The sequence below is a fragment of the Rhineura floridana genome, chromosome 17, assembly GCF_030035675.1.
Source record: "Rhineura floridana isolate rRhiFlo1 chromosome 17, rRhiFlo1.hap2, whole genome shotgun sequence".
NCBI classification, from domain to species: Eukaryota; Metazoa; Chordata; class Lepidosauria; order Squamata; family Rhineuridae; genus Rhineura; species Rhineura floridana.
In genome coordinates, this window is record NC_084496.1 from 14,520,373 (window position 1) to 14,533,164 (window position 12,792).

General features: G+C 42.1%; 1 protein-coding gene across 1 annotated transcript in view; it reads right to left on the reverse strand.

Moving 5' to 3' along the window:
* The window catches only part of DNAH3 (dynein axonemal heavy chain 3), a 110,994-nt gene that overhangs the window by 39,942 nt on the left and 58,260 nt on the right, over positions 1-12,792 (reverse strand). Inside the window, exons 30-39 of the mRNA XM_061600426.1 lie at positions 12,326-12,434; positions 11,380-11,493; positions 10,906-11,082; positions 9,407-9,498; positions 7,812-8,031; positions 7,381-7,515; positions 5,199-5,310; positions 2,972-3,213; positions 1,786-1,886; positions 397-502 (exon numbers count right to left, since the gene is read on the reverse strand). Coding sequence (XP_061456410.1) covers positions 397-502; positions 1,786-1,886; positions 2,972-3,213; positions 5,199-5,310; positions 7,381-7,515; positions 7,812-8,031; positions 9,407-9,498; positions 10,906-11,082; positions 11,380-11,493; positions 12,326-12,434 — 1,408 coding nt within the window. The remainder of the gene's footprint in view (positions 1-396; positions 503-1,785; positions 1,887-2,971; positions 3,214-5,198; positions 5,311-7,380; positions 7,516-7,811; positions 8,032-9,406; positions 9,499-10,905; positions 11,083-11,379; positions 11,494-12,325; positions 12,435-12,792) is intronic.

Sequence of the window (12,792 nt, forward strand, 5' to 3'; positions counted from 1 at the left end):
CTGAGCAAGAACACAGGTCACCTGGTCAGTCTTCCCCACTATTACGAGATGTATTGCATTCCTATGTAAATGATACCCCCACTGTTGAAGGCAGTCTGCTTCTGAACACCAGTTGCTGGAAACTGCAGGAGGGGAGAGTGCTGTTGTGCTCAGGTCCTGGTTGCCGGTTCCTCACAGGCATTTGGTTGGCTAATGTGAGAGCAGGATGCTGGATTAGATGGGCCATTGACTTGATCCAGCAGGCTCTTATTATGTTCTGGATTTGCATCTACACAGATTGCAAATGAGCTCACCATATACAGTTGGTATGTCTGTACACCCCCAAAGGGCACTAATTTGATTCCCCCTTTTGTTTTCATGTTATTTTTATTTTAAAATGAAACTAGGCTTGCACACCAGTTCTCTGTGTACATCTTGCAAGTTTGGAGGCAATGTATTCATGTAAGAATCCTTCAGAGGCTTCCAGCCTAACTGATGAGGTTCCATGTAGATCATGCCACACCTGGAAGAATTAACAGTTTAGTTGCACCATTTTGCTTGTAGTAAGAGAGAATAACTTATGCAAGTTGACTCAGCCTTCAGATGATTCAGAAAAGAGTCTTTGGGCACTTTAAGAACCTAGCAGATTTATTGTGGCAGAAGAAAACTTCACGTTATCCTCACTGACACAGTAGCAAAGTAGCCTCACAAAAACATCTAACACAATAAATCTGCTAGTTGTTAAGGCACCACAAGAATCTTTATGCCTGTTCTAAGAGAATAACGTTGTTCCCACCTCCGGAACTGGTCAGCATGATTGGGGATGCTTGAAGAATTTGATTTCTGTGAATTTAGTTGTGAACTGACCTGATCTGCACCTCCCGGACTAAGGATTTCAAAGGTTAGCTGTGTTTTGGTTCTTGTATTGTTTCAGAAAGTGTAAATGAAGGTTCACTTTTAAACATGAACTGAATCAAATCTTCCCCACATCCCTACATGGGAGAACCAGAACACCTCCTCTTTGACTTTGGAGGGGGACTAAGCTGTGGACCTTTTTGCAGCCTGTGAGGCCAGGTCTCTGTCTTTCCAAAGGCGGACCTCTCTCTCCATTATCAGAGTGTTTAACTCTTCTCTCTATGTGGTTTTCTTACAGACACACACAGATTTACGTGCATCCCAATCTCTGGTGAAAGAGGGTGCCAACACATTCCTTGGATCTGGTTTCCTTGGAATGAAGGTCATTGCTGTGCGTTTGTGATATATGGTTTTATTTACACATATATACAGGCTGAGAATGATGGAAGGACTCTCAGCATTACCACTTCAACAGGTCTTGCTTCCCCATTAGATTTTTTTGGGGGGGGGTCAAAGCCATAGCTGTGGACTCAGCCAGAGAGCATGTCAAGCCTCTGTGTCTTCCCAGCTCTCAGTTCCAGACAAGACCAGGCAAAACTAGCCTCTGGCCTTTTATTCATCTAAACCTAGGATGTAGTAGCCTCCAGCCAGATGTGGAAGGCTTGCTCCCTCCTTCTGGAAACATCATTAGCTAGTTTTTTTTCTATGGCAACACACCTGTTCTTGGCCAACTCTTGAGTCATGTAAAAATATGTTTAAGAGACTTGGCTAGGGCCATTAACAAAAAGACTGAGTTTGACCACTAGCAGTTCCTTCTACTGCAGAATCTCATATTACAGATATAAAACTGCAGGCTTGGATGGGTCCCACAGAGGACATCCAGATTAATCACCCAGTCATATATATCCAAAGCTGCTATTAGCTTTGCTATTTTGCTGTTGCAAAAATTACCTGCTGACAGTTGCTGGAGATGCTTGTTCCAGATCTTCTGGCTCAAAGATTAGGCTCATTTTTGAACTCATCTGAATGATTTCACCACTCATTAAGCACAGCTAGAATGAAAACATAATGTAACCATAGTTCAGTCATGTGTGCGGTAGATAGTGTGACAGAATTACTAATCATTTTGCTCAGTCATGTACTTGCACTATTGCAACATGTGTCACTTAAGAGTTTCATTCACACGTAAATAATTATATTGGGAGTAAAACATTAACAGCAAAAGATTCATGCACAGCAAGCTACACTTCCACTAATACTTCTTGTTGATGGCACCTTTAAAAAAAATAACTGGATTTTTGATTCAGCACGTACATTTTCCATCTTTGAAGCAATCATTTTACAGGCACTCACATGAAGGAAAGTGACATTTTGTAAGAGTGAACCTCGTTCTTTCATTTGTTTCTTCTGATGCTTGAATACTTGAGAGCAAAACATAATGAAAGGGTTGCATGTAATGCTTAGCCATGATTTAGCATTACAAGGACAAGCCCCTCATTCTCTCTTCCAACATGGCTGTGTTGGAAGATTCTGGTTTAGATTAATCACAGTTTATACACACTCGCACACACACATTTTAAAAAGACAGAAGGCCAAGATCCAAAGAACTATTTGAGTAATTGCAGACTATATGACCATAGGTTGTAACATAACATTATTACAGCAGTTATATACAACAAAATCTCATTGTGGATAGTATAAGGAGTTGTTAAGAAAACTAGTTTCTGAAGAACTGACGCGAGGGAGCAGTCAAGTGTATTGTGATCTTCTGTCTTGTAAGATGCACAGAGGCTATTTTGTCAAAAGCAATAAATACAAATTATTATTATTATTACTGATGGCGATGATGAATATCAATATCAATTTTCCTCTGTGATACAACAATGATATAAATATCAACACAGATCCTCAATCTCACTTCTACAGATACAGTTTCTTACTTTTTAAAAAAAGTTTATAACTGCACGATTGTAATTATGTCTACTGAATTCAGTGGGGCTTACTTCCATATAAATGAGGTTGTTTGCTGTCTTAAAGCAAATTATGTAGTTTATTCTATTTGTGATTTTAAAATAAATGATCTCGCAATGAATTATCCAGTTGCAATAAACAAATGCCCCACGGTTGCAGCCCTTACCTTTTTGTTGTCGTCTAGCACTGTGTTCATGTTCTCTATCCAAACAGCATCTACTGGACCATCAAAGATAATCCACTTCCTGTCCTCTGTGGTAGAGCAAGCTTGTTCTCTAAAGGTGTTTGCAAGAATGCCATCAGTCCATTCGTGGCTCACGGGGTCAAAACACCCATACAACTGCCCCATGGTGATAGCTTTGGGATTAATAATTCTGTATTCAACTGCAGATTCCTCCATTGATGTTTCTAAGACCAAAAAAACACCAAGGACAGTAGTATCTCTGATTTGGGATGGGGGAGAAACTCAGTTTTTGCATTTAGAAGTGGATCTACCTAATCCGCACTTTCTGAAACACAGCTGTCCTTCAAAATTCTCTGAATTCTGCAATGCCATTCTTCAGCCAAATGATATGTACAAAAATGCATATACGGGAGTGAAATGGAAATGGACTGCCTTCAAGTCGATCCCGACTTATGGCTACCCTATGAATAGGGTTTTCATGGTAAGCGGTGTTCAGAGGGGGTTTACCGTTGCCTCCCTCTGAGGCTAGTCCTCTCCAGCTGGCTAGGGCCTGCTCAGCTTGCCACAGCTGCACAAGCCAGCCCCAGTGCCCATAAAAACGCAAATATTGATGAAAATAACACAAATGCATTATATTAGGGGAAATTGCTCAGCAAAAATGTCCACAGGCAAAATTGCACACAAGCATGTGCATGTTAGAAGAAATTTGCACAAAAATACCAATGAATTTTCATGCGTATTTTGAACAATCTGATATGGAAATGCAGAAAACTGAACTTAAGATTGGAAAAGTGAGAAACCGAGAGAATCTGAAACTGACAAATTCACCCAACCTTATCTCTGATTAGTCAGAATGCAAAATCACCGGCAGATATTAATACTTTAAATCCTTGTTCTTCCAAAGCTGTTTCTCAGGACAAAGTAGGTGTCATACGCCAGGCTCTGGGAGAAACCCTCCACAGCTATCTAGTGGAATTCATATAAAGAAGAGATGGGAAAGTGAGCAAATGACTGTGGGTTGTACCCATTGCTAGTCCTACTTAGAGTAGACCCACTGAAGTTAATGGACATGGCTAACTTCAGTACATTTATTCCAATGGGTCCTTATGGTACTTTGGGCCCAAGTTCCTGAGCACTTTGTGAATTAACACAAGAACCTTGAACATAGTCTAGTAGCAGATTGGCATGGAAGAAAAAAGACAGGGAAGGTGAGAAGGCAAGAGAGGAGACAGAAGAAGTTCTGAGGGGCAGGTGGTAAGCTGAGGAAATCATGCCTAAAAGGTTTCAGTTCTCCAACACTGTTAGAACACTGGGAAGAAAAGCATAGTTTTGGCGTAACAAAGGGTGTTAAGTGATTTAACTGCCTATTCATTCAAGATTTGGATTAACAGAGGCCTGTTCCTGCCAGTGGAAGCTTTTAGTTTAGTCTTCGAGGCTATTCAAATTCTCCTCTGTTGTGCACAGCAGAAAAAACAACATTAGCAGTTGATTATTTAGGTACTTATAACCTTCATTATCCACATCTCTGCTCCCCAACAACCCAAGGCTACAGGCAAATAACAATAATAAAAATAACTCAAGATGTAAGTTTCCTCTATCAAGATCAGCCTTTCATTTATTAATTGCTGCCTATGAAACAACTTAAAGCAATTTAACGGTTAAAACATCAGTAATGAAAAATATATAAAACGATTTCATATAAAAAACTAAAACCATTTCATGCATATAAAAATAAATTCAAAACCAATAAAGATGTAGAGTGGAATAAAAGTCTCAACTTAAAAGGTCTGTTGAAATAGGAAGGCCTTCAACAGTTGACAAAACAATAGAGATGGCCAATAGAGATGACAGGGAGCAGGGGGGTTCCAAAGGGTTGGTGCCACCACACTAATGGCCCAATTCCTATAGCTTATGGAAGGGATCTCATGATGAAATGGTATCTGCAGGAGACTCTCTTCTGCAGAGTGCAACAATGGACTGGATAGGTGAGGTGATATTTAGGTATCATAGTCCCAAGCTGTACAGGTTTTTGTATACCAGTACCAACCACATTGAACATAGCCTGATAGCTAATTGGCAACTAGTAGCTAGTTGCAGTCGAAAACATCTGGAGGACTCCAGATTGGGGAAGGCTGCTACAGATGAAAAAGAAGACAACGCTCATTTTTAAATTAAGAAGCTATTGGGTAGAATTAAAATTGATATGTACCTTGGCTCAAATCCCCAAGAGCTGCAGCAAGCACTTTGTAGGCGCAGGTTTTTCCTCCCATCGGTTCCCCGACAATCATATAGCCGTGACGAACCATCATCATTTCATAAATCTGTACCAATGACATGAGTGCTGGCAAAAATACACGGCACAAATAAATTTTTAACATGAAGTGAGTTTCATTTCTGTCTTGAAGAGTGTGAGGCATCCACTGAAGGGTGAAGGCAGGAATGTAGTCAACAGAAAACAAAACCCCAAAGCATTTTGAGCCGTAAGTGGCCCAGTTTCATAGGAACTGTGCAAATATGGAAGGCAGACCCTTAAGTCAAAGTCAAGGAACCAGGAAAGGGAAATCAACTGAGGCCAAATGGGAACTGCAACAAAATGTAATGTGGACTGGTTTGCAGGTCATGGTGAGTCAAACTATGGCTTTCCAGGGCTGCACAAATGTGTTAGTTCCCACAGAGGAGTTCGCATCCACTTTGCTCCTCTTAGCGTGGCATGTCATCTAAACCGGGGGTCATGGTTAAGGTCTCTTCTCCTTAACCACAATCTGTAGCCAAGGATATGGATCGTGGTTAAAGAGGATAGACCTTAACCACAATCCAGAGGTTTCCAATGACATGCTAAGTCCAGGCTTAGCTGCCATGCTGGGCTAAAACAACTGAGATAGGGCAAAGCAGGCACGAGTTCCTCTCCAGGAAACAACACATGTGTGCAGTCTCAGTAAGCCATAGTTCGGCTGACTGTGCTGTGCGAAGCAGGCCAGAATGGATCGTTTTTGTTCAGTTTTCCAGCTAAGCATCCATGCCTTCTTTCAGGTTACTCCATTCCATTCCACTCCCAGTTTTCCATTCTTCCAACAACAGGCCCTCTGCATTCTATTACTACTGAGCATGCTCAGCTCTAATAGGCTGGTTTTTTTGGGGGGGGGCTGCCTCCGTAGTTTCTCCCGCAGATACCTTACCACTTATTTTTACATAGCGCCATGTAGCTATATAGCCATCATAGCTCAGCACCACTATTAGTATATATGGTACCGTGCTCTACCATAGTGGCATGTCAGGGACAAAGCAGAGGTGCCATGGAAGATTCAGGATGTGATCTTAGCAGTCTTTAGTTAAAAGGTAAAATAGAAATGTTGCCAACTTAAAGAAATCTTGGTCGATTAATCCATCAATTAGCACTCGGGGAGGGAGCAATCGTTCTAAGGCAAAGCATTCTAGCTCAGGCAATGCACATCCTTATTTTATTTATTTATTTACTTATTACATTTATACCCTGCCTTTCTCTCATGATTGAAACCCAAGGTGGCTTACATATGGTTTCCAGGCGGTCTCCCATGCAGGCACTGACCAGGCCTGACCCTGCTTAGCTTCAGCATGGAGCTGGCCTGATGTGCCTTCAGACCATAGCCTGGACATCCTTGTTGTAGCAAGCACCATCTTGGAAGAGGCTGTGGTCCTATGTGCAACATTTGCCCGATATTGATCTGAGTAGGGGTATTAGTGTGGAGAAATGGCCTATCTTTTTACCTCATGTCATTTTCCTGTCCAGAATCACACACCCAAGCTCTTATTGTCCCAAGTAGGGGACACAATACAGCTAGGGTGGCTAACCTGTGATCCTCCAGAAATTGTTGGACCACAACTCCCACCTTCCCTGACCATTGGCCATGCTGTTGGGCACTGATGGGAGTTGGGAAGCCAGCAACATCTGGAGGTCACCAGGTTCCCCACCTCTACAATATACAGTAGATTGATTACACACACACACACAGCCATGGAGTTAATAGCAGTTTGGAGGGAGACATTTCAATGAGGAAAGTGGCATGAACTGAAAGGAGCACCTCATTCCCTGTACCTTTACAAGTGACACCATGATTGGCAGTGCTTGCAAAGGCACAGGGCTACACAAACATTCATGGCCAGCTGTTCGTCCATGCTTGAACAGCACTGTACCTTTGCCTGTGTAGTTTGATTTCAAATCATATAAGCAAAGGGCCAGTTGATATCCTTATGACATCAGGTGAGTGACAGGTGAGTGGCCACACCCACCTGTCAAAGTTGGCCAGCAGTGGTGGGGGTGGGGGTAAGGATTTGGCCTGCTGGCCAGATCCACTTCCCTCCTCTCCATTCCATCATACATCTTTCCAATGTGTAAATATTCAAACTAAAGAAACCTGAATAATTTTCCCAATAAACCATGGAACTGGCTGTAGATTCATTTTTTGGATATTGCTGTTCAGTGCCTGAATGAAGAGCTCATAATCCGGTTGTGGAAGAACAACACCAGGAAATAAATCAGATATGATTCCCTGTGAAATGAAAGGAGAAAATGCATTTGATACTAGTGTATTTTATCCCAATTTAATGTACGTCGCCTAGAGTGGCTATCTGCCAGATAGGCGACAAACAAATTAAATATTATTATTATGTAATTTAGGACCAGAACATCTGACTGTACATAAAGATGTTTCAAGCTGTTCTAAACGAATGAAACAACTCTTTCTTCTTAGTCAGTCATGACACTCTCATCCATATTTGCCTTTCTGCATTCATATAGTAGCGGCTAGTGTTTTCAGCCTCTAAAAGACTTCACCCATTATCTTACCTGAAACAGAGGAACATCTTGTGCCAAGAATTTAGCTAAGTTGACATCCAGCAGAGCCCTAAGCAACAATACACTTTCGTTTTCATCTGGGTACTTTAGTTTTAAGTTCCCTGCGGCTGTCAGGACTGATTTCACTGCACGCATCCCATAGTCATAATGATGTTGCGATGATAACTGTTCAGAGCAAAGACGATAGGTGGCAACAATTTTCTGGGCAAGGCTGTGGAAGATTATAATATGGTACAATTTATGGGCAGCAAACACAATGGAAAATTGATAAAATGTCTACATATATAAAAATCTGAATGTTTAAAATGGAAAAAACCAAGAAAGTTTATAAAAGGTGGAGGAATGATTCAAATGACAGGTTTTTCCTCTTACTTTGGGGACAATATTGGCAGGCTAGACAATCCAAAGCCCTGCTGTTCTTAATGTTTTAAATTGTCTTAGTATCTTAAGTGTATGTTTCATGGTTTTAATGTCACAAATAGTTTAATTCTATTTTAATTGTATATTTTTGTATGTTTTTTACCTATGTGTAGTTTTTATTTGTAAGCTGCCCTGAGTTCCAGTTTTGGAAAAAGGGCGGGGTAAAAATAAAGATTCATTCATTCATTCATGCTGGGCAACAGCAGGGCATGATGGAGTGGTGAAGCCACCAGCGCATCCACAGCCTCATCATTCACACCTTCCAGGGCAAAAGGTGGAAAGAGCAGGCAAAACGCGAGCAAGCCTGAATTAGGCCCAATGCTGTCTAGCAACTGCAGTGGGCATGCCAGGGTTGCAGTGGATCCTCAGATGGTCCAGCTCCCCTGCCCTGCTCCCGCAACACTCCTTTGGGGAGCTTTTCGCATGCTACTGCTGGTAGGATCCCAACGGTGGTGCTTCTGCCTGGCTGCATGTTCAGCAGGTGGAACAGGGACCTCCGCATTCAGCAGAGTGCTGCTGGCCTCATTCCGTGGGTGGAATAAAACACAAAAAAGAGAGTTTGAGGGATCTTCTGAAGAACATTCACTTACAAATTTTCACCCATGAAATTTCGGCATAGCCCTAGTAGCAACATGGCACAATTAGTAAACCATCAAAAGTATTTCAAAGTCAACTATAAAGGCTCCTTTTGCTATATTTTAACAACACAGTTGATGTTACACGCATCTGAAGGCACATAAACACTAACCTGAGAAATAAAATACAGTAAAGTATTTCTGAGAGACTCAGAGTAATATATGAAAACTGACTAACAAAACAAAAAATTCTGGGGAGCCGGTGGAAGGGGGGCTGGTGGAGGAGGAGCCGGTGGAAACCTCCACAGGATCCTCCTCCTGTTCAGGAGCTGCCGGCCCAGCTGAACACCAGCTCCATCAGCAGCCACATGCATGAGCTGGCCAGGAAGCACCAGCTCCCACAAATTGACCTCCTGAGGAGGAAGTGCTCCCCATAGAGGCTCATTACTAGTTTTTTACTCCACCAGCCTTTTGGAACACCCCATTTCTGAGGATTCCGCTGGCCTTCTGTCAGCCAGGCTAGCGGCATCCAACAGCATCCAACTCACCTCAGTCCAGTGGAAAGGTGAGTTAGACTGCACCCTAACTTACCTTCTGGAGTCAAGAAATCCCATTGAATAAAGTGAAATTTCCCCAATCAAAGCATAATCTGGGACCATCATGGCTACAGTACGGAATAAAGCCTAAAGAAGTACAGAAAAAATAAATTAAAAATAGATACACAGTGCATTCTCAAAACAAAGAGCATCAGGTATGTTTGTTCTTCAGGGATGTAGTGGTTGAGTGATATTACTTGTGAGCCTATGACTTCAGAATTAATTAGCTAAGAAATAAAAATTAGGCTTGCCAGGATCTGTCTAGTAATGAGTAGGGGTGAAGGTGGAATCCATTTTAAATGGACTGATACACAGAATTTGGTGGTTCCAAACAGATACAGCTTGGCCCGCACAAGACCGCCTCTTGTATTGAGCACCTGCTGATACCTGAGCTGCTTGTACATTGTTGTTGTTGTTGTTGAAAAAAAGGCTAGCACCAATTCTCCACCCATCTCATGATGCTGCCCAAAGTGGATCACTTCATCTTGTATGGCATGTTCCCTCAAATGTCTAACTGGGAAGGCAACAAGGCCATTCCGCAGTGCCATGACAGCTCTGAACGACAGAGCTGTCCCTTGAAGCTCCTTTCCTTAGCAAGCATATAGGCACATTCCTTGCACTAGGGAAGAAGTACATTTTGGTTTCCAGGCACCAAACAAGCCACCGTGACTCATTGATGCTGGTAATGGTTCTTTACATCAGCTGAGCTCACAGTAGGCCTGCTTGTGAACCTGCACTTTAGCCTCCTTCACACATTACTTGCAGGAAAGTATAGAAAGGTTGTAGTGTCATGCCTGCTCCCCCCCCAAAAAAAAGATAACGACACACAGCTCCTTCCATCCCTGGTGGTTATTTATTTATCTGTATTTATAGCTTAAACAAACCCCTAAGTGGTTTATATAAAACAATGTTTCTTATTTGCATAGATGTCTGAGGCAGAAAGGTATTTATTTGCATGCAAACGTCTACATGTAAAGGAACAGAGGAAGCTGGCATACACTGAGTCAGACCATTGGTCCATCTAGCTCAGTACTGTCTACACTGACTTGCAGCAGCTATTCAAGGTTTCAGGTAGGGAGTCTCTCCTGGAGATGCTGGGGACTGAACCTGGGACCTTCTACATGCAAGGCAGATTTTCTACCATTGAGCTATGGCCCTTCCCCTCAACCACACAGGGTTCCAGAACCCAGGAAAGCCTCTGCACATGGATGCTGTGGGCAAGGCCAGGAGAAACCATATATCATCAGGTGCAGGCCCTTTCTACACACTTTACCCCTTTACATGCATTTGTCAGAGCAACATCTGTGATCCTTGGGAGCTATCCCTGGTCCTGAAACCTGATCCCACTTGTTCTTTTGAATCCTGCTTCTCCCCAGTACTGATTCCTGCATCCCAGCTATCTATTTCTCCTTAATGCCTGCTCTAGGTTCATTTTCTTCAGGCATTGCCCAGCATCCCATAGGTTTTCAGCTTTGCCAAAGGAGAACAATTTACCTTCAAGTTATCAGGAAGTTCTGCCCGACCAGCATATCCAGGATTCATAGTGATGAATACTGCACAGGTTGGATTAAGTGAAATTTCTGTGCCTTCAAAGATAAACGTTCTCAGCTTTCGAATAATAGCCTGTTGGATACTGAGGATCTGCTGCGCCACTACAGAGAGCACTTCAACCTAACAATGAAATAAAAGAAAATAATACTTCAGATTAAAACATGCACACACACACACACTCCTTGACAATATTCCATTCTACCTCCCACAATATTTGGTCAGCATTCTGTAGCCCCTGAACATACTTAGTTCTCATTGGGCTATTTTGGGATTTCCCCTTAGATTTTTTTAAAAATGCATATCTTGAGGTTTCCCAAGCCTACTAATAACTCCTACTCGTGGGTGGGTGGTGTAGTTTTGGCTACCGAAGCAACAGCACTCACAGCCTGAACACTGGATATGGAGGCAAATCGTTACCTCAATTCTGTTGAACTCATCAAAGCAGGCCCAAGCTCCAGCCTGTGCCAGTCCTTTAAAGAATTTGCCCATGGCTTTGTAATCAAGACCGTCAGAGCAATTGAAGACCACACACTAAAACAAATTACACAGGACATTGTTCAATTATTTTAAGTTGTTGCAAATTGTTCCTTGCAGTAACGTTGTCAAGCATTTATTTTCTTCTTGGTGTAGCTGTTGTGCCCACAACACTTGTGATGCAGAAATTCAAGTTTTTGCCATCATTGCATTTGCATAGTGCAAGACACTTTGTCTGCTCGGCGCATCATGCAGCTATTAAAGGCATAAGCACCCTGCTAGAGAAGATGGCAATCTGAGCTACAACTCTAGCAGTTTACAAAGAGAAAAGAACAGCAACACTGTTATTTATCAGGGATGGAAAGATTTGCTCATTTTGGTTCTCTCTGTTTCACATTTTTCCAATCTTAAATTCAGTTCTCCACATTTCTGTAGCAATTTGCGAATTTTTTTAATTCCTCCTGAAAAATCTTCAGTGTTTTAGCATTAATTTCACCTAAACGTATTTTTTGTATGCAGTTTTGACTAATGAGCACATTTTTGCAAGCAATTTCTCCTAATATGACACAGGTTTTGCATGTTGTTTTCACGAATACATTCAGCTGTATGCACACTTTCTCCTAAAATATGCATTCTTGTAAACATTGGTTTGAGAACTGAATCACAAAATTTAGATAAGTGTGAATTTCAAAAGATGGCAGTGTTTCGGTTCTCATATTGTGCAGATTTGATAGACCGAATCAAATTTATCCTCCATCCCTAGTGCCTGGTCCAGCAGAAGATGGGATGGATCCCGCTCCCTCCCCTGCCTGTGGGGGGCACATATAGGGAGGCCCAGGTGAGCTGGGCAACCCAACACATATCAGCAAAATGAGGGTTATTTTGATACCTGCTTAGCCAGTGCTTTCGCTAGATCTTTAGTGGTTTCAGTTTTGCCAGTCCCTGCAGGTCCTTCTGGAGCACCTCCCAGGTTTAATTTCAGAGCTCCCATTAATGTTCTAAGACACAGAGAGGAGGGGAAATCAGCACAGCATATATTTTCAGCTCTAAAGATACAGATATCAGGGGTGGAAAACATGTTACCCTCCAGATGTTGCTGGATTACAACTCCCATCATCAGTGACAACTGGCCACAACTGGCTGATAGGCGTTGGAATCCAACAACATATGCAGGGCCACAGGTTCCTTACTACTACTAGGGATGGAAGGATCTGCCAATGTAAGTTCTCTCTCTTTCTTGTTTTTCCAGTCTTAAATTCAAGTTCTCTGCATACCTGCATACCTTCATAAGAAAAAATGAAAATACTTCAGCATTTTAGTGTGAATTTCTCCTAACACCTTTTTGAATGCTGTTTT